This window comes from Phoca vitulina, unplaced genomic scaffold (assembly GCF_004348235.1).
Source record: "Phoca vitulina isolate PV1807 unplaced genomic scaffold, GSC_HSeal_1.0 scaffold15, whole genome shotgun sequence".
Taxonomy (NCBI): Eukaryota; Metazoa; Chordata; class Mammalia; order Carnivora; family Phocidae; genus Phoca; species Phoca vitulina.
Genome location: NW_022589718.1, coordinates 6,367,447 through 6,390,479, shown reverse-complemented (window position 1 = coordinate 6,390,479; position 23,033 = coordinate 6,367,447). Strand labels below are relative to the sequence as shown.

The 23,033-nt window shown below is 45.0% G+C and overlaps 2 protein-coding genes across 3 annotated transcripts in view; one reads left to right on the top strand and one right to left on the bottom strand.

The window, feature by feature from the left end:
* Nucleotides 1-7,073: 7,073 nt before the first annotated feature.
* LSM1 (LSM1 homolog, mRNA degradation associated) lies at nt 7,074-18,581 on the bottom strand. The gene is made up of 4 exons (XM_032413407.1): nt 18,251-18,581; nt 12,841-12,909; nt 11,372-11,487; nt 7,074-7,583 (listed from the first exon to the last, which is right to left on the bottom strand). The coding sequence occupies exons 1-4, from the start codon at nt 18,294-18,296 to the stop codon at nt 7,413-7,415; spliced, it is 402 nt and encodes a 133-aa protein (XP_032269298.1). The 5' UTR covers nt 18,297-18,581; the 3' UTR covers nt 7,074-7,412.
* A 203-nt stretch (nt 18,582-18,784) lies between these two features.
* BAG4 (BAG cochaperone 4) overlaps nt 18,785-23,033 on the top strand; it is a 29,054-nt gene continuing 24,805 nt past the window's right edge. The window contains exon 1 of one of the 2 annotated variants that reach the window (XM_032413406.1): nt 18,785-19,111. In XM_032413406.1, the coding sequence (XP_032269297.1) occupies nt 18,842-19,111 (270 nt within the window). In that variant the 5' untranslated portion in view covers nt 18,785-18,841. The remainder of the gene's footprint in view (nt 19,112-23,033) is intronic. The other variant, XM_032413405.1, reaches the window with a different exon arrangement.

Sequence of the window (23,033 nt, the reverse complement as noted above, 5' to 3'; positions counted from 1 at the left end):
GAGGGCTGAATAGCAGCTCCCCCCGGCTTCTCCTTGCCGCGTGGACACGTGCGCCCTCAAGCACATGTGCCCCTCAGTGGAGGTGGCAGGGGGCGGGAGGGGGTTATTATGGGACAGGCCATGCAGATAATGTTCAAGGCCCCGCTGTTGCCATCCTGGGGAGAGTTATGGCCACCGTGAGCGGGGAGGAGCTGGGCTGGGGAGACTGCAGGATCCAAGCACACAGCTGCTGCTGATGTCAGAGCTGCCACTGACTCAGGGAGGGGTGCTGGTGACCTCCCCCAAGGCCAAGGCCCTCGTCTTCCCTTCCTCATCGTTTCCAGGACCAATGAGTAGTTAACTCTCACTGTCCCCCTGAGCAGTAAGGTGGTTCCTCTGGTTCTGGACGTTATCTGTGTCTGGCTTTGCTTTTTGAGGAGGGCAGAAGCCCCAAGGGAGGAGACAGGGTGGACAAGGCAGGCCAGGGAGAAAGGCGGCCAGAGGTCCGGCTCAGACGGTGCGGAGCGTGGGAGGGAGGCAGCGCTTGGGAGCACTCATTCCTTCAACACCCCCTTGTTGAGTGTCCACTGTGTGGCTCTGCCCTTGCGAGGGAAAATGAACCATGTGGCCCAGGAGGAGAGTCGGGGAGCCGAGGAGGAGTTTGGAAGTACAGAGTTGGAGGGCCTCACCACACAGTGGGAAGGCAGAGTGGGCAGGAAGGCTTCTGGGAGGAAGGGACATCCGAGCTGAGCGTGGAAAGTGCGGTTAGGAGGTGCTGGGTTTGAGATCGAGAATGGGGTGCAGGGGTTCCGGGGAGAGCATCTGGCCAGCAGCCCAGAGAAAGGATCCGAGGGTTGCTCCATAGCAGGTTGTAGGGAGTGGTGGGAGGTGGAGTACCAAGAGGGGGTGCACGGGAAGATTCCCCTGCAGGCGATGGAGCTGTCTGGGCCCCCGCTCAGAGGAGGTGTGCACGGGGCGTCCCCGGGGTCCCCGGGGCTGGGCTGGCCGTGTGGGGAGGCTGGGGAGTGGAGGACGTGTGGGTGTCGCACCTCAGCAGGCTCCCAGCACCACCCCCCCATCTGCCTCTTGCTTCGCGATTGCCAGCCTCTCACTCCTTCCGTCTCAACGTCCTGATCTGTGAAATGGGGGTGTGTTTTCCTTTTCCTTTGTGTGACCCTCTCAGGGTGGTGAGAAGGCTGCCATCAGGTGACAATACATCGGGAACCCGCAAGAGAAAGTCCGGCCTTCTCAGCCCAGTCTCCGGGCCCTCCAGTGTCTCCCACCCGGGCTGTCTTCTCTGGGGCCTGTGGGCTGTCTGCCCCGTGCACACCTTCTCTGCATCCAGGTAGCTCACAGCAGCCGTGCCCTCAAGGCTTCCGCTTGGGCCCCACCTCGCTCTGCTCTTTAACTAGAATTCGGTACTTTTTCCTTTGGGCCCCCTCAATAAACGTGTAGCACAGCATCAGTAAGACTACTGGCCTCCCGCCCCTCCCTCCCACACACCCCTTTTTATTTTTATTTATTTTATTTTATTTTATTTTAAAGATTTTATTTATTTACTTGACAGAGAGAGACACAGCGAGAGCAGGAACACAAGCAGGGGGAGTGGGAGAGGGAGAAGCAGGCTTCCCGCGGAGCAGGGAGCCTGATGCGGGGCTCGATCCCAGGACCCTGGGACCATGACCTGAGCCGAAGACAGACGCTTAATGACTGAGCCACCCAGGCGCCCCTCCCACACACCCCTTTTTAAAAAGACTACTATTTTAGAGTAGTTTTAGATTCTCAGCAAAATTGGAAGGTACAGAGGTTTTGTTTTTAAGTTTTTTTTTTTAATTTAATTATTTGAGAGAGAGAGAAGGTACAAGCAGGGGGAGCAGCAGAGGGAGAGGGAGAAGCAGACTCCCCGCTGAGCGGGGAGCCTGACGTGGGGCTCGATCCCAGGACCTCGGGATCACCCCCTGAGCTGAAGGCAGATGTCTAACCTACTGAGCCACCCAGGTGCCCCAGTACAGAGGTCCCCACACATGCAGGTCCCCCTTTTTTGCATATCCATAAGCTCCATAAGGACCTGTAAACTCCACGAGCCCTTGGATCCTTTGCAAGTTCTTGAATCCCTAGCGCTCAGCACAGTGCTAGATAATTCATGGATACTGCATACTGTATCAGTGTTTAATAAATGAATGGAAGGCATAGAGCCTGGTACTTTGTAGATTTTCAATAAATACTGATTTTCTTCCATCTCTTAAGGGTGGTCAGCCTGGAGTGAGGGCAAATCCTGGGCTGCTTATAGGGTATATGCTTATTTAGGATTGAAAGAATGCAGTGTTTTTCTCCCAAGGCATCATTGTGAGGAGGCAGCAGAGAGGTCGGGCAAGTTTGACTCGTTGGGCTTGAGGTAATTATGGATTACCTCCCTTTAGAGTACATTTTACGTCATCAGTATCTTAGTTCTTTAACCCGAGTTGGTCACCATCATTTCACAAGGCATCCTTATTTGTATAAAGTATGAGTTCACTGAGGGTATGGAGTCGATCCCAAGAGTCTGGCCCACTTTGGGGATTCAGCAGATGATAGTAGCTGACGCCGAGCACGCCTTCTGGGCAAGGCACTCTTGCAAGCTCTTTACGCATATTAACTCACTTTATCCTTACAACCACCACCCGAGGAGTTGGTACTATTCTTATGCCGGTTTTACAGATGAGGAAATTGAGGCATTGAGGTAAGCAGCTTGACCAACCTCAGACAGCTATGAAGAAGCCAGGCAATCTAGTCTGTGCTCTTGGTTACACAGCTAAACCTTTAAAAATCTCGTGTTTCTGGTGACACAGTCTTGGTTTCGGCTCAGGTCATGGTCTCGGTTGTGAGATCGAGCCCCGAGTAGGGCTCCATGCTCTGCGGGGAGTCCGCTTGAGATTCTCTCTCCCTCTCCCTCTGACCCTCCTGCTCATGCTCTCTCTCTCTCTAAAATGGATGAATAAATCTTTAAAAAAAACCCTCGTGGTTCTCTCTGGAAACCGGGGCCAAGAGTTGCCTCTCATAGCCTGTCAATCCTGGCATATAGAAGTCATCAACAAACTTAGGGCGATGAACGACTTATTCAAACTATATTTGGTTCCTTGTTGCCCCTTCACTCTCTGTCTCCGCAGGTAAGCCAGGCTTTAGGTCTCCTTGCCCAGAGATTTGGGCAGGGAACACAAAGCTTTCTGCCTCTTGGAATAGCCTAAACCAGAAGAGCAAATGGAAGGTGGGTGGGCTAAATTTAACCTTCCTGATTTTTTTCTTTTTTTTTGACCTGTACAGTATTTTAAGAAAATTTTGTATTAGTTGCCAACATAAACTATAGCAACAGGAAACAGGTCAGTGGTTGTCAGGGGCCGGGAAGGAGGGAGAAGTTAAGTTCAAAGGGGCAGGGGTGGTGGGCACATAACTATGTGCAGTTGTTAACTCATAGAGCTATGCACTGAAAGAGGGGATTTTACTGTGTATAAATTATGCGTCAATAAAATCTGGTCTTAGAGATAAATTCCCAGGCCATCTGGGTATCTGACCTTGAGCTACACTGAGCCCTCACTCTTCCTTTTTGTCTTTGCTACGGGTTCGCTGGCTGCCCAGAGCAGCGGTATCTGAGGCCATTACCAGCCAAGTGGCAGCAACCGCTACTGAGGGGCTGGAGTTAGGAAAAACATTTTTTTGGAAAGATTTTATTTATTTATTTGAGAGAGAGAGAGCGAGCGAGCAAGCAAGCACGAGAAGAGGGAGGGTCAGAGGGAAAAGCAGACTCCCTGCTGAGCGTGGGACTCAATCCTGGGACTCCGCGATCATGACCCGAGCCAAAGGCAGATGCTTAAGCGACTGAGCCACCCAGGCGCCCGGAAAAACATTTTTTTTTTTTAAAAAGGAGACTGGGTACAATATAGGCTGAGAGGGGGAGAAGAGGCAGAGCGGTGAAATGAGGCAGGAGGAAAGAAAAGAACTTGATTTCATCCTCTGCTTCCAGGGAGCCCAGGCAGAACCTGAGGCGGAGACAGGTAGAGGAGTCCTAACCCAGGCACACGAACCCAGATGAGTAACAGACACGCTCCATTGCCTAGAGCTGGTTTTCCAATTCTTTCAGGCTGGAAGATCTTGGGAAGGGGATAGGAAAATTGCTTTCGATCTTGGTTCACTTAACTGGACACAAGACCTGCTTAGTTGTTAGAAGGCAGCTCTCCTTATTGGGGCGGGGGGTGGTGTGGCGCTGGAGGGTGATGGGCCAGATGGGGGTGGGGCACTGCAGTTGGGAGGAAAACAGGCCGAAGAGTATGTTCTTTCCTTCCAACACCCCTGACGAGTCCTCCCCCATCCCCAACCCCATGTTGCCCTGGGATGCTCTTCCAGACATTTTTACACCAAGTACTTCCACTCTTCACACCTGGGGTCTGTGGTCTGCGGTGAAGGCTGCCCTACGGTAAGAGCACATTTCCACAACCAACTCCTGTTGGTTGCTCAGTGGGTCCAGTTGTCCTCATGTTCAGTCTCACTGGCAAAAGCCTGACCTCTCTTGGATTTAAGGTGCAGTCGACCCTTGAACAACATGTTTGAGCTGCGCAGGTACACTTAGAGGTGCTTATTTTGATAAATACAGTATAGTACTGTAAATGTATTTTCTCATGATTTTTTAAAAGATTATTTCAGAGGAGGGGAGGGGCAGAGGGAGAGGGAGAGAGAATCCTCAAGCTGATTCCTTGCTGAGCGCGCAGAGCCCCATGACACAGGGCTCAACCCCAGCGCGGGGCTGGACCACAGGACCCTGAGATCATGACCTGAGCCGAAACCAAGAGCCCTCCTCTTATGATGTTTTTTAGTAACATTTTCTCTAGCCTACTTTATTGAAAGAATATAGTATATAATACATGTAACATACAAAATATGTGTTAATCAAATGTTTAAAGATTTTATTTATTTGACAGAGAGAGAGCGAGAGAGCACAAGCAGGGGGAGCGGCAGAGGCAGAGGGAGAAGCAGGCTCCCCGCTGAGCAAGGAGCCCGACGTGGGGCTCCATCCCAGGACCCCGAGATCATGACCTGAGCCCAAAGCTGATGCTCAACCGACTGAGCCACCCAGGCGTCCCTGTGTTAATCAGTTGTTTATTATGGGTAAGGCTTTCAGTCAACAGTAGGCTCTTAGTAGTTAAGTTTTAGGGGAGTCAGGAGTTACATGGGGATTTATGACTGTGGGGGGGGCCGTGTTCCTGACCCCTGCATTGTTCAAGGGTCACCTTTAGGAACCAATTGGCACTGGTAGAGCACGTGTGCACGTGAGCTTTTCTCTCAGGTGACACTCCTGCTCAGCTCACATTAACTCCAAGGGCACGGCTCAGACTAGTGTGCTGCTTTTCGCTTGAAGCTGGAGGACTGTTTCAGCATCGGGGCACCGGCCTGCAGCTTCTACGGCCAGGATCACTTCTCTGCCCCTCACTGGGAATCCTGGCTCCTAATGCGAACGGAAGGTGGCTGGAGCTGCTCTCGTAGCATGCCTTTTTGAAAGGAGAAATGTGCCCCCCAGAGACGCACATATGTAGAGCTTCTTTTGGGGGAGAATGGAGGTGTGGAACTGTTCGTTAACTGCCTCTCCTCTAGCATTTCTTGCCTGGTACGATTCCCGGGATTTACTTTTTTTTTTTTTTTAAGATTTTTATTTATTTATTTGACAGAGAGAGACACAGTGAGAGAGGGAACACAAGCAGGGGGAGCGGGAGAGGGAGAAGCAGGCCTCCCGTGGAGCAGGGAGCCCGATGCGGGGCTCGATCCCAGGACCCTGGGACCATGACCTGAGCTGAAGGCGGACGCTTAACGCCTGAGCCACCCAGGCGCCCCACTGGGATTGACTCTTGAGCTGTGCAGCGGGGCCATGAATCTCATGTACGTATGGCTGCGACCAGATTGCCCGGTGCGTCTGCTATCTGTACGGCCTCTGCCTGAGCCCACCAGCCTCTACTCGTCAGCAAAACGAGACCACTTCCCAGCCGTCTTCACCTCTGTGTAACACCTCTGCGATTCACTCGGACATGGCTTCCCTGAAAAGCCCTGCACAATGGACAAGTATCCAGGGCCTGTTAGTTGTCAGAGCTGGGGAAGGCTGTGACTGGTTTATTTAAAAAGATTTTACCTATTTGAGAGCGAGAGAGCAGGAGCAGGGGGAGGGAGAAGCAGACTCCCTGCTGAGCAGGAAGCCCGACGTGGGATCCTGACCTGAGCCAAAGGCAGATGCCTGACTGAGCCACCCAGGTGCTCCAAAGCTGTGGTTTAAATCACAAGAGCCTGTAATATAAGGTCAAGAGCCAAGGAAAGGGAAAAAGAACAGCTGGAAGAGAAAGAGATAGGCTTCTGTATTCAATTTTATCAGAAAAGGAGCTTTGGTAGATCGTCCTTATTTGTCTCCCTAGAAAGCAGTCTCATGGGAACCCCTACTGGAAGAAACTACTAAAAATAATAGAAAAGTGTGAACTGAGGTGGAGTCTGAAATTAAGTGGAAATTAAGTGCCTTTTTCTCATAAACCGTAACTCTTGCTTGTTACTGCATTTGGAATTGTTTGAAGGAGGTTGGAAAAAACAAGATACTCTAGCGAAGCAAATTTCTTGAAGGTGTCAGATGTCCTGAAACAGAGGTGTCAGGAAAACGCATGTAATTCTGCTGACTCGCAGTTATCTTCTTAAAGTGACACCTGCTTTTCTAAGGTGGGTGATGGGTCTTGTCCCTTGCTGTGTGTTAACTTCAGTCAAGTGCTGGATCTCCTGGGAACGGAGTTCGAGAAGCTGCGGTGAAGCACGAACAGCCAGCACAGCCTCTCAAAACCGCGGCTTCTGGTACCACCAGTAACTGCAGAACTTGACTGAAAGCTCTTTCCTCAAGCCTGAAAATGTGTTTTTCTTACCAGACAAAAACATGAAAAGCGGAGAGGGGAGGACCTGCAAGGTATTTAGGATGCAAATACTCCTTCATCAGTACCGAGCAACCTGGAATCGTCACTGAAGGGAGAAATCCCGTGTGTGGACAGCCTGTATCTTTGAGAGCAGAAACTTAGTTCTGTCTGTTCACTGGAGGCAACTCAATCTTAGGAAATAAAACGAGTCTTGAGATTTTTATTTTATTTACAAGTAAATGAAGAATGTCTCCCCTGTGAACGCTAATTTGGGACAAGACAAGCAATATAAAGTAGTTGCCAGCTCCACAGTGCCATGTGAAAGGAGTCCTTGCTACTGCTTTTGTCTTAAACAATCATTTTTGTCATTAAAAAGGAAAAAAAAAGCCACATGATTTCTTCATGTTGCACATGTGAAAGAATTCAAAATAAACAGGACTTTGCAAAACTCTACAGTCTCTAGTCAAATGTGTGACTTTCGTTCAGTGACAGGCCCTGCTCCCCAAGAGCAAAGGCCTCCGAGCAAAGGACTTAATACTCATCCAGGGTATCTGCCCGAGGAATGGAGAGACCGCGATCCTTCAGCGCTTGAACTTTCAGCTTCTCGGCTTCCAGCTTGGTCTGCTGTTCTACCCTTTGTTCTTCTAGGATTTCTTCAATAGACACTTGCTGGAGGGGTGTGTCACTCTCCTTTTCCAAGTCCTACAAAATAAGCAGGGTTGAAAATCTTCGACCGACCACCGAGAATAGAAAATATTACAGACCTTAAGGCAACTGGATTCCTGGGTCAGGCTTGGGTTATTTTTCATAATTGTGACAGGGCTGAAATACCCTTCTCCTGGGGACAGAGTGGCTACCAGGGGGGCTGGCAGCACTACTACAGAATATATACTTATGTGAATGTGGTAACACGGTATCAGTGTGTCTCACAAAGCTTTAAGTTATCTGAAGTCCTACATTACTCAAGGACTGCTTTTCTTAAAAAAAATTATATATATACGTGTATATGTATGAATAGCTATCTCCCCAACCTCAACAGGCTTCTCTCCATGAGAGAAGTTCCTGAGGCCAAGATGGCTTTAGGTAAGTTTTGTAGTTTTCCATTATCAAAGTCAGCTTAATTGCTGGTGGTTGGGGCTTACTAAGAAGGTAGAGAACACTGATTCAAAGAAGCGCCCCCCTGCCCCCCAAAGACAATAAACTGCCCCTCTGTTCCATTAACTAGGAGTCTTTAAATTATAACGCAAGATTCTTTCCCCCTCTATGGCAACAAATCTTCTAGAGAAAACCTCAGTAGACCAGTTAGGTTACTAAACCAGTTTGGCTCCAATATATTTCTCCACTGTTTTAATTTAAAATATTTTTGTTTAAAAAAAAAGTTATTTTTTCTCTTATTTTAAAAATACATGCTAACTGTATGAAATTTAGAAAACAGACAAGCAGAAAAAAAACTTTTCTTAATTATCCATAATTCCATTATGGAACAATAGTATTTTGGTGAATATCCTTCCAATTTTTCCATGTATATATTGACTTAAAAAACCCCTACAATGCAAATATTAACTGTAATTTTTTCATTTATTCTGGCATAATATGCTTAATTTTTTTAAGTAGGCTCCACACCTAGCGCAGAGCCTAACGTGGGGCTCGAACTCACCCTGATATCAGGACCTGAGCTGAGATCAAAAGTTGGATACTCAACAGACTAAGCCACCCAGGTTGCCCCTATGCTTAATATTTTTATGTCTGAACACCTTACAAATATTTGGTAACTAATCTTACGATGCAGAACCTTGTTATAAAAGTATTTCACTACCCAGATTCAACTTATTCTCCTTAAAATGAACATACAGGTACTATTCTGCGTTTCTGTAACATGGAAAGATTATATATACAAGGTATTCTTATTTCTTATCTTCCTCTATGATTTTGAATCATAAAATTCTGGGAAGGCATCAACACATACACAAACCCTCCAGACGCTGCAGCCTACCACTGGGCACTAACGCCCCATGTGCTGCCAAGGCTCAGGACCCACAGGCAGTGACATCAGCTGGAAGATCTTCACAGAGAGGCCAGAATGAAAGCCACACAAATTATATAAGCAAGTCCTGCCTTGGCTCAAATGTTAGCTGCACCGGGCAAAATATATCTTATCAAGTATAACCCGCCCTCACAATCCATGGGTAGCAGCTGAAGGGAAGATAATGTTCTTAGCGTGGTGTCCTGCCTCTTGGACTTTTCAATATGTTATTCATGGAGCTAGTCATGTGGTTATGATGATGCCAATTCCCAACAATCAGTCTTATTACTTAAGGCTGTGTGCATCATCATCCTTGAGGCCGAATCCAGGGACTTCCTAAACAACAGATGTTTACAGCCCGTAACTGGTTTCTGGGCATGAGTTTCTCTAGGGCTGGGACTTGATTTCGTCACACTGACTACTGATTCATACAGCTGTATAAGCATTCCTGAACCACAAGGCTTCAGCGGCACCACTGTAAAAATTCTGCAGCATCCAAACCGTGAACATACTAGAGTACTTTCTCCCCAAAAGGGCTCCCAGGAAACAACGAATCTTCAAGAACAAATGCAAGTTCCCTCCGTCTCCTCACATACATACACATCCGCACAGGGGCCCACGTGTGCCAATGTAACTGGCACACCCAGCATTTCTGTGGTGTCCACGACTATAAAACTGAAGCAGAGTACGTGTAAATATTTTAACTTAAATCTTTCCTCCTGAGAGCAAAGTCATGTTTCCTCTTTAAAAATTAAATTGAGAAAAGCATAAACAAAGGAGAAAAGAATCACTCATACTCCTACTGTCCAGAGATGGGTGAGCCCCTCTGCATATACCGGCAGAGCACGTTAGAGTGGGTTTCTCCCGCCACTCCCCACACCGCATGGTACTAGAGTGCTGTATTTCAACCTCTATGTATTACAACGAGATGACAACGTCTACCGCTGAAACATGCAAAAAATGATCTACTGAACCGAAAATATCCATCACAAAAACACTGTAAAAATTAGAAAAAAATACTTCCTACATTTCATAGCAGCACTTAGCAATACTGTTATTGACAGTATTGATTCGTCCTCTCTAGTTAACTGTTTGACCTTGAGGTCTCTAGGCCACCCTGACCCTGGCAGATTACCTCCTTACTTTCACACGGCTCACTGTCAGAAGTTACCACAGACCAAACCACTCCAGAGACTTCTGTAGACCTGGCTTAACATGTGGTTAGGTACTGAGAAACTATCCTGGAAACTTTACAAACAAAATAGAAAAGGATAAAATTAAGCAAACGCCAAAATGTTTGATACTCCTGGCAAACTCAATAATCAGATGCAAAGCCAAAGGTTTTAAATAAGGTATTTTTCTTTTTATGTAAATATTTTACATAAAACATGAAATCAAGTTTTATCTTCTTTTAAAAATGTCTGAGAATCACTGTATTGTACACCTGAAACTAATATAACACCGTATGCTGGGGCGCCTGGCTGATTCAGTTGGAGGAGCATGCGACTCTTGATCTCGGGGTTGTGAGTTTGAGCCCCACACTGGGTGTAGAAATTACTTAAAAATAAAATCTTTAACCAACAAACAAACAACAACTACTGTATGTTAACTAACTGGAATTAAAATAAAAACCTAAAAAGCCAAAAAAAAAAAAAAGTCTGAGCACTTCTATTAGCTATATAGTTTTCTAATAGATTTTTGTGTGTATATTTATATGCCTAAATATATGTATATGTGTATATGCATGGTTATGTATGTACACACACACACACACACACACACACACACAGACCTATAGTAACAACACTTTAGAAGACTTAACTTTCCACCTGCCAACTGGTCTTCCCGGCATACAGAGGTATCCTCTTTGGTTGTGAGCTAAGGATCCAAGTGAGACTAAGCTCCATTCTCAGGAGTTAACAGAAAGGCTTCTCCTACAGCCCCCTTCTTTCCTTCCCCTTCCCCCTTTAAAAAACAGGACATCACGATGTATATGCAATGTGTCTTTCCCCCAAGCATTGCTCATTAGCTTTATGTCATGAAAATCTACTTGTAACCAATTGTTTAAATGACTGCAAAATATTCTAGTGTATATAAATCATACTTTATTGAATTATTCATCTCTTGTTTGGTATTAAGTTTTTCAATTTTCTGCTATTAGAGATAGCAGAAATAATATATTAATGAACACGTTTGTACAGTATGCTACTTTTACATCAGGTAAAATTAATGATACTTTGCTGCTAATGGGATCAAAATGTTTAAAATGCCAAGAGGCACTGAAACAAAGTTAATTATTCTCTGTAGTTTTCCTTTTACACCTGTAGCTTTCCTAAGCTAATGTGGTGGTTTCTGTGAGAAGCTGGGTGCCACGTGGAAAATATATTTTTTCCTTCTTGAAAAGACAAAAAGAAACCTAACTAGTATGATTATCAAGACCCACAGCAGCTTAACGGTTTTCACTTACTATTTCTCCTAGTAGGACAACATTTTCTCCTCTGACCACAAAAATCCCTCGAGGAATATCACCGTATTTTTTGCCCACATGAATACGCTCCACAGTCTGATGTAGCACTAAATTAGCTATAAGTGCATAGGGAAGAAACAAAGATATTTAGTTCAAATTATTGGGTAAAGGTCCATAACTCAAATTATCAGTTATTTTGAGTAGAAAAGATTTCGCTGAACATGATTTCCAAACTTTCTAAAAAAAATTCTGGGAAAAGCTAAAATTTTAAACAGTCTTCTCCTGTTTTATTAAGACACACCCCTTGAGAGACTTCTAAAAACTGCAAACAGAGAATATTGGGGATTATGTTGTACTAATGCATGAATGATGGTGGGAATCAGTTACAAAAATTAAATTCCTTTACATCAGTGTAATTGTGAATATTGACATGACTTTAAGAAAATATAAAGGGGTAGGGCACTTGGAAGACTCTAAAACCTAAACAACTGCAGAGGTCAAGACTTTTTTTTTTAAACAAAAAACAGTTTTTCTATGTTGCGTGGGTATGTGTATATGATGATTTACCAAAGATTTAACTTTGTTTCAGTACTTAGGATTCATTTAACCCAGTGCAGGTATCCATGGATTATGATACACGAAAACCTTTTTTTTTCCATTTTGTGAGATAACCATACCTGGTAATCTGAGAATCAGGTCAGGATTTGCTACTTTCCCCCCAAGGTAGTTTGATGAATTTGACTTAAAATTCAGAACCCCAGTCTGTTAAGAATAATTTTTTTTTTAAATTGGTACTATCTGTCTTCTTTGAAGAAAAGTATCTATGCTATCTTCTATAATTCCTCTAAGCATTTCAATTATGTTACTTTTCCTCATGCCCAAATCCACTAGCAGATGTCCAACAAATGTTGATATGAACTGAGAAGTTCCTCGAAACAGAAGCAGATATAGATCTCTTTAGAAAAATGCAAGATGCAAAACAAAGACTGAGACTCTTTGAGTCTGATGTATCCCTAACATGTAAAATCTTGAGCTTAAAGTTGGGACCCCAAAAACGTTTCAGGAAATGCTTTCTACCCAATTTTCATTGGGCAGGGAGGGATTACCTTCAGTGCAGGAACTGCTTTGAAGAGTAGTCGCTCCCAAGCCAATGTACAAATGAGCAGCTTTTTCAGTGGACTGAGTTTATTTCTATCATTTGGCTCCCTCTACTGGGGAAAATAAAAAAACAGTCCAAAACATTGTAATCATATGTTCTGGTGAAAACCAGTTTTAGATATACAAGCTGGTAAATACTAGCTTTTGAATCACCTAATCGTAATTTAGAAAACAATGACGCAATGACTTAAAACAGTATTCCATTATGCCAGACACTTGAAAAAGTTGCAGATAAATAAATTTCAACATGAAATAACACAAACATACAATAGCAGCTCTTCACTATAGAAAAGTCTGTAACTAGTACATACCAAATTGATCAATGCTTCTTAAAAAACCTATAAGCGTCCTTCCATCTCGAAGCAGGACCAAGTGCTTTTCTGGGGAGAGGAAAAAAGATCTTTAAAAAATGATAACTGTTGGGGTGCCTGGGTGGCTCAGTCGGTTAAGCAGCTGCCTTCGGCTCAGGTCATGATCCCAGGGTCCTGGGATCAAGTCCTGCATCGGGCTCCCTGCTCGGCGGGAAGCCTGCTTCTCCCTCTGCCTGCCACTCCCCCTGCTTGTGCTCTCTCTCCCTCCCTCTCTCTCTCAAATAAATAAAATCTTAAAGAGAGAACTGTTAGCTTCAGTGGGTTTACAGGATTAACAATAAAAAAAAGTTAATAGCAGTTTAAGCTCTACCACTTCTTCCAATGTATTTAAGGCACAGTTTATTGGGAAATTAGAGGGAGGACCAAGGCATCCTGGGGTTTAGAGGACAAGATTTGTGGTGGCAGAGTGGGCAAAGGACTGGATGCTAGACCTAGAAGCCTGACTCCCAGCTCTAGATGTTGATGTTGGCAGTTAAACCCTCCCAGTGTCGTGTCAGTTTCTATATCCACAAATTGAGAAATTTAGTCTAGATGACCTTTATAATCTTAATACTAGAATTATTTTCTTCTCAACTTATAGAAGAGCTTCTATTTCACACTTTGGAATCAGGGAAGGTTTTGTTTTATTTATTATTTTATTTTAAAAAAAAGATTCTATTTATTTATTCATGAGAGAGAGGGAGGCAGAGGGAGGACGACGCTCCCCGCGGAGTAGGGAGCCCGATGCGGGACTCGATCCCAGCACTCTGGGATCATGACCTGAGCTGAAGGCAGACGCTTAACCGACTGAGCCACCCAGGCGCCTGGGGTCAGGGAAGGTTTTAAGTTAAAAAAAAGATTCAAAAGGTAAATAAGGATGCTGATAGTCAGCTAGAGCAAAAATTCATTTAATATTTATTGAGAGCTATGTGCTGCTCTGGAGCTTAGATATACAGTAGAGAAGAAGACTCAGAAAGTCACCACCTTATCAACTTATATTCCTGGTGGAGGAAGGTGAGCAAGTAAAAAACAAAAACAAAAACAAAAAAATCCCGACCTACTGTGAGTAGTATAATGGAATAATAAACAAGATAGCAGGATAATATGATGAAGAGAGAGGGAGTAGCTACAGAAGACAGGGTGGCTGGGGGAAAACTCTCCGAAGAGGTGACTTTGAGCTGACACTGAAGAATGACAATAAGCCAGTTGCTAAAATAGCTAGCAAAATTCACTCATTAATTTCTTTAATGCTATGCATAAATTACTTTCTGGAAACATAACAGAGAAATAAGACAGTGATTCTTCCCTGAAGGAATCTGTAGTCTTCCTTGTGCTATAATTAAGTACCACAAGAAAGTAAATCTTAATTATATGTGAGAGAAACTATCTAGCTGGAGGAGGTATCTGAGTTGAGCCCTGAAAGATAATTTTTGGCCTCTGGGATGAATGACAGGGAAAGGGATAGGGGAATCTGTAATTTAGGAAGCAGGGGAAAAAAAGGCTGGTATGTATCCATATGTTTGGCTAAAAATTGGGGGTGTAAAGGGAAGTCACAGGATATAAAGTCCCCAAAGTACCAGAAGCAGGTTGAGTTTGGATTATGCTTCACAAGAAAACTTTGAAGACTGAACTGGCAGAAAAGGGAGAGCAGAATGTAAGACATGAAGAAGAAACCTACACCACGGCCAATGAGAAGGGAGAGTTGAAAGAACTAAGACTGTATAGTTCTGTTGTTTTTAAAAAATTTATTTATTTATTTATCTTAGAGAGAGAAAGAGAGAGAGAGAGAAAGAACGTGTAGGCATGCTTATAGGGGGAGGAGGGGAGGGAGAGGGAGAGAGAATCCTCAAGCAGACTCCATACTGAATGCAGAGCATGGGGCTTGATCCCGGGACCCTGAGATCAGGACCTGAGGTGAAACCAAGAGTTGGGCTCTTCCTTTTTTTTAAAAAGATTTTATTTATTTATTTGACAGAGAGAGAGACAGCGAGAGAGGGAACACAAGCAAGGGGAGTGTAAGAGGGAGAAGCAGGCTTCCCGCGGAGCAGGGAGCCCGATGCGGGGCTCGATCCCAGGACCCTGGGATCATGACCTGAGCCGAAGGCAGACGCTTAACGACTGAGCCACCCAGGCGCCCCGAGAGTTGTACTCTTAACCGACTGAGTCACCCAGATGCCCCAGACTGTGTAGATCTTTTTTTTTTTTAAGATTTTATTTATTTGTCAGAGATAAAGAAAGAAAGAGAGAGAGAGAGAGAGCGCGCGCGCGCACAAGCAGAGGGAGTGGCAGGCAGAGGGAGAAGCAGGCTCCCCACTGAGCAGGGAGCCCAATGCGGGACTCGATCCCAGGCCCCTGGGATCATGACCTGAGCTGAAGGTAGCTCCTTAACTGACTGAGCCACCCAGGTGCCCCAAGACTGTGTAGTTCTAAGTGATGGGAATTTGTAAAGGTGGGGTGTGACTTTGTGTGTGTGGGGGGGTGCTGAAGAAATGAGTTAAGGACATGCAGGAATTTTTTTAAAGATTTATTTATTTATTGGAGAGCGAGCGAGCGAGAGCTTGCTCCAGTGCACAAACGCTGGAGGGGGGACAGAGGGAGAGGGAGAGAGAAACTCTAAGAAGACTCTGCATGGAGCCCAATGTGGGGCTCCATCTCATGACCCTGAGATCACGATCTGAGCTGAAACCAAGAGTCAGATGCTTAACCGACTGCACCCCTAGGCACCCCAAGATGTAGGAATTTTGAGTCATCATGTTATGGTGGATCATTTACCAAAAGTTGGCAATAAAAGAAGCTTAAGGTGGAAGATTATTAGCTATTTGTGATTCTGAAGTGTTAATCAGGACACTGTCAATAGGCAGTCGGAAATCTAAGACTGGAATGTCAAAGAGGTCAGAATTAGAGCAATTTTGGGTAAGTCCACAAAGAGGAGTTATTATTAAATAATAAAATAATTAAATAATTAAATATAAATTATTAAAGTCCAGGAGCTCTCCTAGAGATTTATTTATTTATTTTATAAAAAAAGATTTTATATATTTATTTGACAGAGGAAGAGATAGTGAGAGCAGGAACACAAGCAGGGGGAGTGGGAGAGGGAGAAGCAGGCTTCCCACTGAGCAGGGAGCCCGATGCGGGCTCGATCCCAGGACCCTGGGATCATGACTTGAGCTGAAGGCAGCCGCTTAATGCCTGAGCCACCCAGGAGCCCCTCTCCTAGAGATTTAAAGAAAGAAGCATGGAGCACCTGTGTGGCTCCGTTGGTTGAGCGGCTGGGTCTTGATTTCAGCTCATGTCATGATTTCGGGGACCTGGGATTGAGCTTCACGCTCAGACTGGAGTCTACTTGGGATTCTTTCTCTCCCTCTGCGCCCCCCCCTCCCCCCGCCGCCCCATGCGTGCTCTCTCAAATAAATAAATCTTAAAAAAAAAAAAAGAAAAAGAAGAGGAAGACCAAAGATAGAACCTAAGGGGCCCCTATTTTAGGGAACAGTAAGAGTTGGAGAGGTGAGAAAATCAGCAAGTACCAGTGCTGGAGAGATCAAGAAAACAGAATTAAGAATATTAAGAATCCAGTGGTAATAGTATCACAATACTGCAGAGGGGAGGGAAGAACCCAGAAGAATGCATCAAACTGCTGCCTTTTAAGAATGCAGCTTCAGCAGTGTGATGACAACAAAAATCAGATTGCAGGGGTTACAGAGGTGGTCTACTGTAGATGGTCAGGAAGTAGAGTCAAAATGGAAAGGATTCAAAAGGTTTGGGGGTAAAGATACGAAAAAGGGATGGGAGTTTGATGAGGAGACATAACTGAAAAAAGTATGAGACGGATGGACAAGAATATACATGAAGGGAAGGATCCAGAGGGAGAGAGAAGATAGGAGAGTAAAAGGGTATTAACAGAAGAAATAGTGGGAAGAAAGAGTAATAAAAGACACAGACTGAAAGGGAGGAATACTTCCTACTCAGATGAGAGGATGGGTGAATATGTAGAAAGATTGAGGAGAGAGGAGGAAATAGTGTGTGTGGTTGTGGGGACAGCGAAGGGTACATAAGAAATGGTTTCAAACTTTTCAGTAAAGGAGGAGGCTTGGAGTCTACAAAGAAGGGGTTAGAGGGTTTGAGAACAAAAATTATTTTTAGTAGAATGGCAGAATGTATTAGGGCCCTCACATAAATCAGATATATAAAACGAAAGATGGGGCCAAAGCGGCATCCACAGGTGACTAAAATTGAAGATTTCATTACATATTACAGATGGGCTTGTGTAATTGTTATATACAAATATGGTCCAATTCACACTACATTTTCTTTCAATAGCAAAATCACTAATTTGGATTTAAAGAATGATTTCAGACAATGAGAAAAGGAGAATATGATCAAAGACTCACTTTTTATTATTTTTTAAAGGATTTCATTTTTAATCTCTACACCCAACGTGGTGCTGAACTCACAACCAAGAGATCAAGAGTCGCATGCTCTACTGGGTGAGCCAGCCAGACGCCCCATGGACTCACTTTTTAAATTTGCATACATAGTAACTGTGATTGTCGTAACTTGTTTGGAACTGTGTAAACCATTTTGCAGCAATTACAAGTTAATGAGACAGACCACAGGATTAAAACGATTAGGAAATGTTGCTTGAGGAATAATTCAAAGATGAGAGTTTAGAAAAAGGAAAAACAGGAGTCTTTCTTTTGTACAGGACTGAACTCATCCTCAGGACAATGACCAGGAAAAAGGGAGGTCTTCTTAATACAAGTAAAAGAAAACTGTCGAACAGAAAAATAAGTTTGAAGTGATTCAGCCTTTTCAGAAAAGTCAATACCTTTGTCTGGCAGTGATTTCTACTACCATAACCTGAAAGTGCTAAAGACTGCATTGCAAATGGCTACACAGCATAAAACCTATGTTTACTGCCAATTAAGTCCAACCGCTGTTATCTTATAATTTTCGTTTCTTAATGAATCCTTTCTCTAAGTATTCTCATTCATCCACTAGTAACAACCTGGTACTTCGATATATTGCAGGTGGGAGATAGTGGACGTGGGGAGGGGCAACTCTCATGTTTGAGTCTTAGCAGCCGCGTCCCTCCAAAGGAGGAATGAATTCTACAGCTTGTGCCTTATCGGCCCGGGGACTGGTGGAGGCTGCGAGACGCAGGATAGAGGTGGTCGGCTAGGAGGTGGGCAAACCGAGTGTCTTGTGGCTCTTCCCTCACATGTGGAACATGTCAACGCCGAACACCCTGAAGTGTGCTAAAAACACTTCCCCCGCCCCAGACTCATTCCACGAGCTTCCCCTGAAGAGGTACCCGCCCAGGAGGAAGGATCTCACCCCAGACTTCATCCAGAGGAGACGAGCTACTCACTGTCGATGTCCTCTATGAGGCTGGCGGTGCCGGGCATATAGTTCATTTTGAGCTGAGATAAGGCTGCAGTGTACAGCGGCGGTGGGCCAGTGCGTCCAACACCTCCCTTCTCCGACCACAGTCGCCGCCTGGGCGGGACCGGGACAGGAACCCGGACCAGAAGCAGCACGTCTGCCCCGGCTTTCAGCAGCCGGGGCCTGCCGGAAACGCCTCCATATTATTCCCACCCACTTCCGGTATCACGTGCCCGTCTTCAGGAAGAGGCGGGGCTGTCGTGCGGTCCCGGAACACCCATTCCCCATCCCTGATAAAAGGGGAAGAGGAATCTAGATTGACTAGATGGTAAGGAAAAATGTATTCTCCCTTTTAAGAAACACGGTGCTGCCGCTCGTCTTCTTGCTTCCCAGACCCCCGAGTCACGGAGCTCCGTCCTTCAACTCTCAGACTCGGCAGCCGAAGGGGCGGGACCGGGCCTGGGATTGGCTGTTGTCGGCCGACCCCTTTCCCTGCTGTCCAGTTCCTCTCCTCGGCTGGCGCCTGCGCTGTGGGCTGGCCGTGGGGGGCGGGAAGCGCTACGGGGCAGTAGAGCCCATGTCGGCCTTGAGGCGCTCGGGCTACGGCCCCAGTGACGGTCCTTCGTATGGCCGCTTCTACGGGCCCGGGGGTGGAGATGTGCCCATGCACCCACCTCCGCCCTTGTATACTCCTCGCCCTGAACCTCCCCAGCCTCCCATTTCCTGGCGGGTGCGCGGGGGCGGCCCTGCTGAGACCACCTGGCCGGGAGAAGGCGGAGGAGGCGATGGCTACTATCCCTCTGCAGGCGCCTGGTCAGAAACGGGTCGAGCTGGAGGAAACCACCAGGTAAGCTTTGCACCATCTGTCCCAGGGGGTTCCGATAAGGGGAGTCTTTGGAGGGTGAGGGCCATTGGGATTGATAAACCTCCAGAGTTCGTAATGGATCGGGTTTCGTATTTGTTTTCCTTATGGGGGGCTGGAGAGACAGAGACTGGATTTGTGGCTGGGGGGATATGCTTGTGTTCTCTTTGCGTCTCCTTTTCTGCTTCGACCATGATAAATGTGTCTGTTACCATTAAAAAAGGAAGAAAGATCCTGCGCTGACTTGCTAAGCTAAGTAGCAAGCTGCGGAATCTCTCGCCTTGGATTGATGTTGGGCTGGAGTGACCTGGCCAAGCTTTTTGAGCTCTAACAATTTATTCTGCGTGGCTCATATGGCTGGCTCTCCCCGAGAAGGGAGGTGGCTGCAGCCCCCGCTGTCACTCAGCAACCCCTCCCGACGGGAAGGAACTGAGAAGGAAGAGGAGGGATCGGGCATTTAGCCCTTTGCCCCTAATGCTCTGCCCAGGGTTGAATCACCAATACTCACCTTTACTTGGATTGTTAAATTACGTTGCGGCTGCAACGTAATTGTCGTTACAGCCTCCCTGTTTTATGATTTAATAGTTGGCTCCGAGAGGCTAACTCACTTAGTCAGTAGAGATATCCCTGGCTTTTTGAAGGTTCACCTTTATTGCCACTTTGTTTTTTAGGAAAGACCTACCTTAGTGTCTGTTTTTACTAACTGAAAGAAATCTGAAGAGGAGTTTTGCTTTTAGGAAAAAAGGTGAAAAGCGAAAATAGCTTCAGCGTTTGTTTTGCAGCAAGCAGTTGTAGAGGCCGTGCGCCACTGGGCAGTGAGAGTGGCACCGCCAAGCTCCTGCCCTGGGAACTACACTCAGCATCTCAGCATCACAGTGCCGTAGCTTTGAACTGTGTCTGTGAGCCTCGGTGCTTTATCTCAATCTATTTTGTGCATCCGTTGGCAAGATATGTCCTAAGGTAGCAGAAAAGCCTAAGAAAGGTTATTTTGGGGGCTGGGAATGCTAAAACATTTGTCATAAAAAATTAATGGTAATTGCTTTTTCGCTTTATGCCATTTTGGCTTACAAAAGATTTCATAGGAATGTTCTACTTTCAGATAGCAGGGGAAACCTGTACACTTGAACTTACAACATTTTGCTCCTTGTCTTCCTGCCAGAAATACACTTCTCTTTTGTTAATTCAGTATTCTTGGCAATGAATTACTATATGGTCAGGGGGCACACCTCTCTTTCCGTTCAGTAATTATAATATCCTCATGGGTTGAAAATGTAGTGGTGAAATTCCCGTACATTGCTGGTGGGGATGTAAGATGGTTCAGTGCTTTGGAAAATAGTTTGGCAGTTCCTCAGAACGTTAAGCATAGAGTTAGTATATTACTCAGCAGGTTTGCTTTTAGATATGTACCCAAGAGAACTGAAAACATGTCTACTTAAAAACTTGCATGTTTTTATGAACAACAAGCATGTTCATGGCAACATTATTCAGAATAACCAAAAAGTGGAAATAACCCAAATGGCCATCAACTGATGAATAGATAAAATATGGTATATTTATGCAATGAAATTATTTAGCCGTAGGAAGGAAATTAAGTACTGATACATTCTATGACATGGATGAACCTTGAAAACATCATGCTACATGGACAAAGATAGTCAGAAAGACCACACACATACTGTATAAGTCCATTTATATGAAATGTCCAAAATAGGCAAATCTGTAGGGACAGGAAGATTAGTGGTTGCCAGGGGCTGGGGGACTGGGGACTTTGAGGTGATGGTAAAGCGTATGGGGTTTGTTTTGGGGGTGATGAGAATATTCTGGATTTAGATAGTGACGATGGTTGCACAACTTTGAATATACTAAAAACCATTGAATTGTACACTTTAAAAGGGTGGTTTTGGGGCACCTGGGTGGCTCAGTCAGTTCGGTGTCTGACTCTTGATTTCAGTTCAGGTTATTGTCTCAGGGTCCTGAGATCGGGCTCCGCCTCAGACTCTGTGCTCAGTGTGGAGTCTGCCTGTCCCTCTCCCTCTGCTCTCCCCCCTGCTTGCACTCTCTCTCTAATAAATAAAAATAAAATCTTTTAAAAAGGGTGGGTTTTATGCTATGATGGTCATATCTTTAAAAAATTTTGTAAGAAACAACATGTAGTGAGAGATTAATTGTGAAGAAGGGTTATATTTGTGTGTGTGTGTGTGTGTGTGTGTAAATCTGGAATAAGTAGGCTTCGGAACTTTTATCCCATGGTAGATTAGAGTGATAAAATGCTTGGCCTATAAGTAGGCAAACTATACCAAAGATCAGTGGAAAGCGGGGCGCCTGGGTGGCTCAGTCGTTAAGCGTCTGCCTTCAGCTCAGGTCATGATCCCAGGGTCCTGGGATCGAGCCCCGCATCGGGCTCCCTGCTCTGTGGGGAGCCTGCTTCTCTCTCTCTCACTCCCCCTGCTTGTGTTCCTGCTCTCGCTGTGTCTCTCTCTGTCAAATAAATAAATAAAAATCTTTAAAAAAAAAAAAAAAGATCAGTGGAAAGCAAGGAGGAGACGAACGATAAAGAGATGACTTCTCCTTGGACTCGCAGTATTCTTAAAACAAGAGTGTGTTTTCTGGGCAAGGTTAGAGAAGTTCAGATTTTAGAATTGTGTAGGGTGTTTTAGTAATCTGTACACCCAACGTGGGGCCCAAACTCACAACCCCAAGATCAAGAACTCAGATGCTCTTCCATGAACCAGCCATGCACCCCTATCTATCTTACTTTCTGAATGCATTTCAAAACAAGCTGCGTAGATTTGAAAGACATTTTTAAAGGTATATATCAATTGGAAGTGAGGGAAGCCAGAGAAACATAAGGTGATTCTGAGGTTTTAGTATTTCCTAGGAATAAATGTTTCATAGTAATAAAAAGGAAGAGGAACAGGTTTTTATGGGAAGATATAGTTTAGTTTCATACCAGAAGAACTAGTGATTGGTTAATAGAGGAGCTTAAAAAAATACAAAGACTTGGCAAGGGTTTGTGTACTGCCTTTATTTCACTTCTGTTGGAAGCCAGTTATTCACCGTGGTTACTACGTGCCAAGCTCTGGATGTAATGTATGTGATTGATGAGACAGAAGTTTGTGATTTTCTCTTTTTGTTTTTGTTTTTTGATGCCAAATTTTATAGTCTCTGGTATCCAGGAGTTGTTGTCTATAGGAACAAAACAATAGATGTGGGGTCAGGTGGGTGATGGGGGATGGAGATAGTGATTTGAGAGTCATCAAAGCTAAGCATATTTGAATTACCAAACTGGGTAATGTTCTCACAGGAGATCTTTGAGAGTCTAGAATAAGTGACAAAGAAAGAGGATTCAGAAGACAATAAGAGAGAATACTTGGAAAGAGAGTAGGGAAATCAGGAAAGTCATGCAGTGCAAACCAAGCAAGGACACAATTACTTTGAACGTAAGTGATACGAGAACTGAAAAGACGCTGTTGGATTTGGCAATTAAAAGGGTCTTGTTGATTTTAGTGGTGGGAGTTTAAAATAGTGGGAGGTTTGGGTGCCAAGACAACACCCAAGTATGTAAACGATACTTCCAGAAGTTAGTAAATGAGAAAGTGGTTACTTGACTGCGAACCAGGATCGGGGAAATAATTTTTAGGATTAGGTGGCTTGACTATGTTTGTAAGCAGAAGAGAGTAGGAAGAAAGATGGGAACAAAATGATGGAATGTGGCTTGTGGAGAGAGGGATGAAGAAGTGAGGAAGAGCTGGAAAACCTTTTTTTCCAAGCTAAAGGGGGTGGGGAATCAGTTTGGAGGTGGAGGGGAGGGACATTAAAAGAGTTTATAACTCTTGGTGTCCTTGGCGAAGTAGGAGGCTAGGTCATCTGAGAGGAGAGGAGGTGGAATAGCATAAACTGGGAACTT

Excerpts from the sequence above, each read along its gene's own strand:
- LSM1 (XM_032413407.1), bottom strand. The coding sequence starts at position 18,296 with ATGAACTATATGCCCGGCACCGCCAGCCTCATAGAGGACATCGACA. Across the intron at positions 11,488-12,840 it reads AAGAAGCATTGATCAATTTG|CTAATTTAGTGCTACATCAG; the intron begins GTATGTACTAGT and ends ATGCACTTATAG. Across the intron at positions 7,584-11,371 it reads TTGTCCTACTAGGAGAAATA|GACTTGGAAAAGGAGAGTGA; the intron begins GTAAGTGAAAAC and ends CTTATTTTGTAG.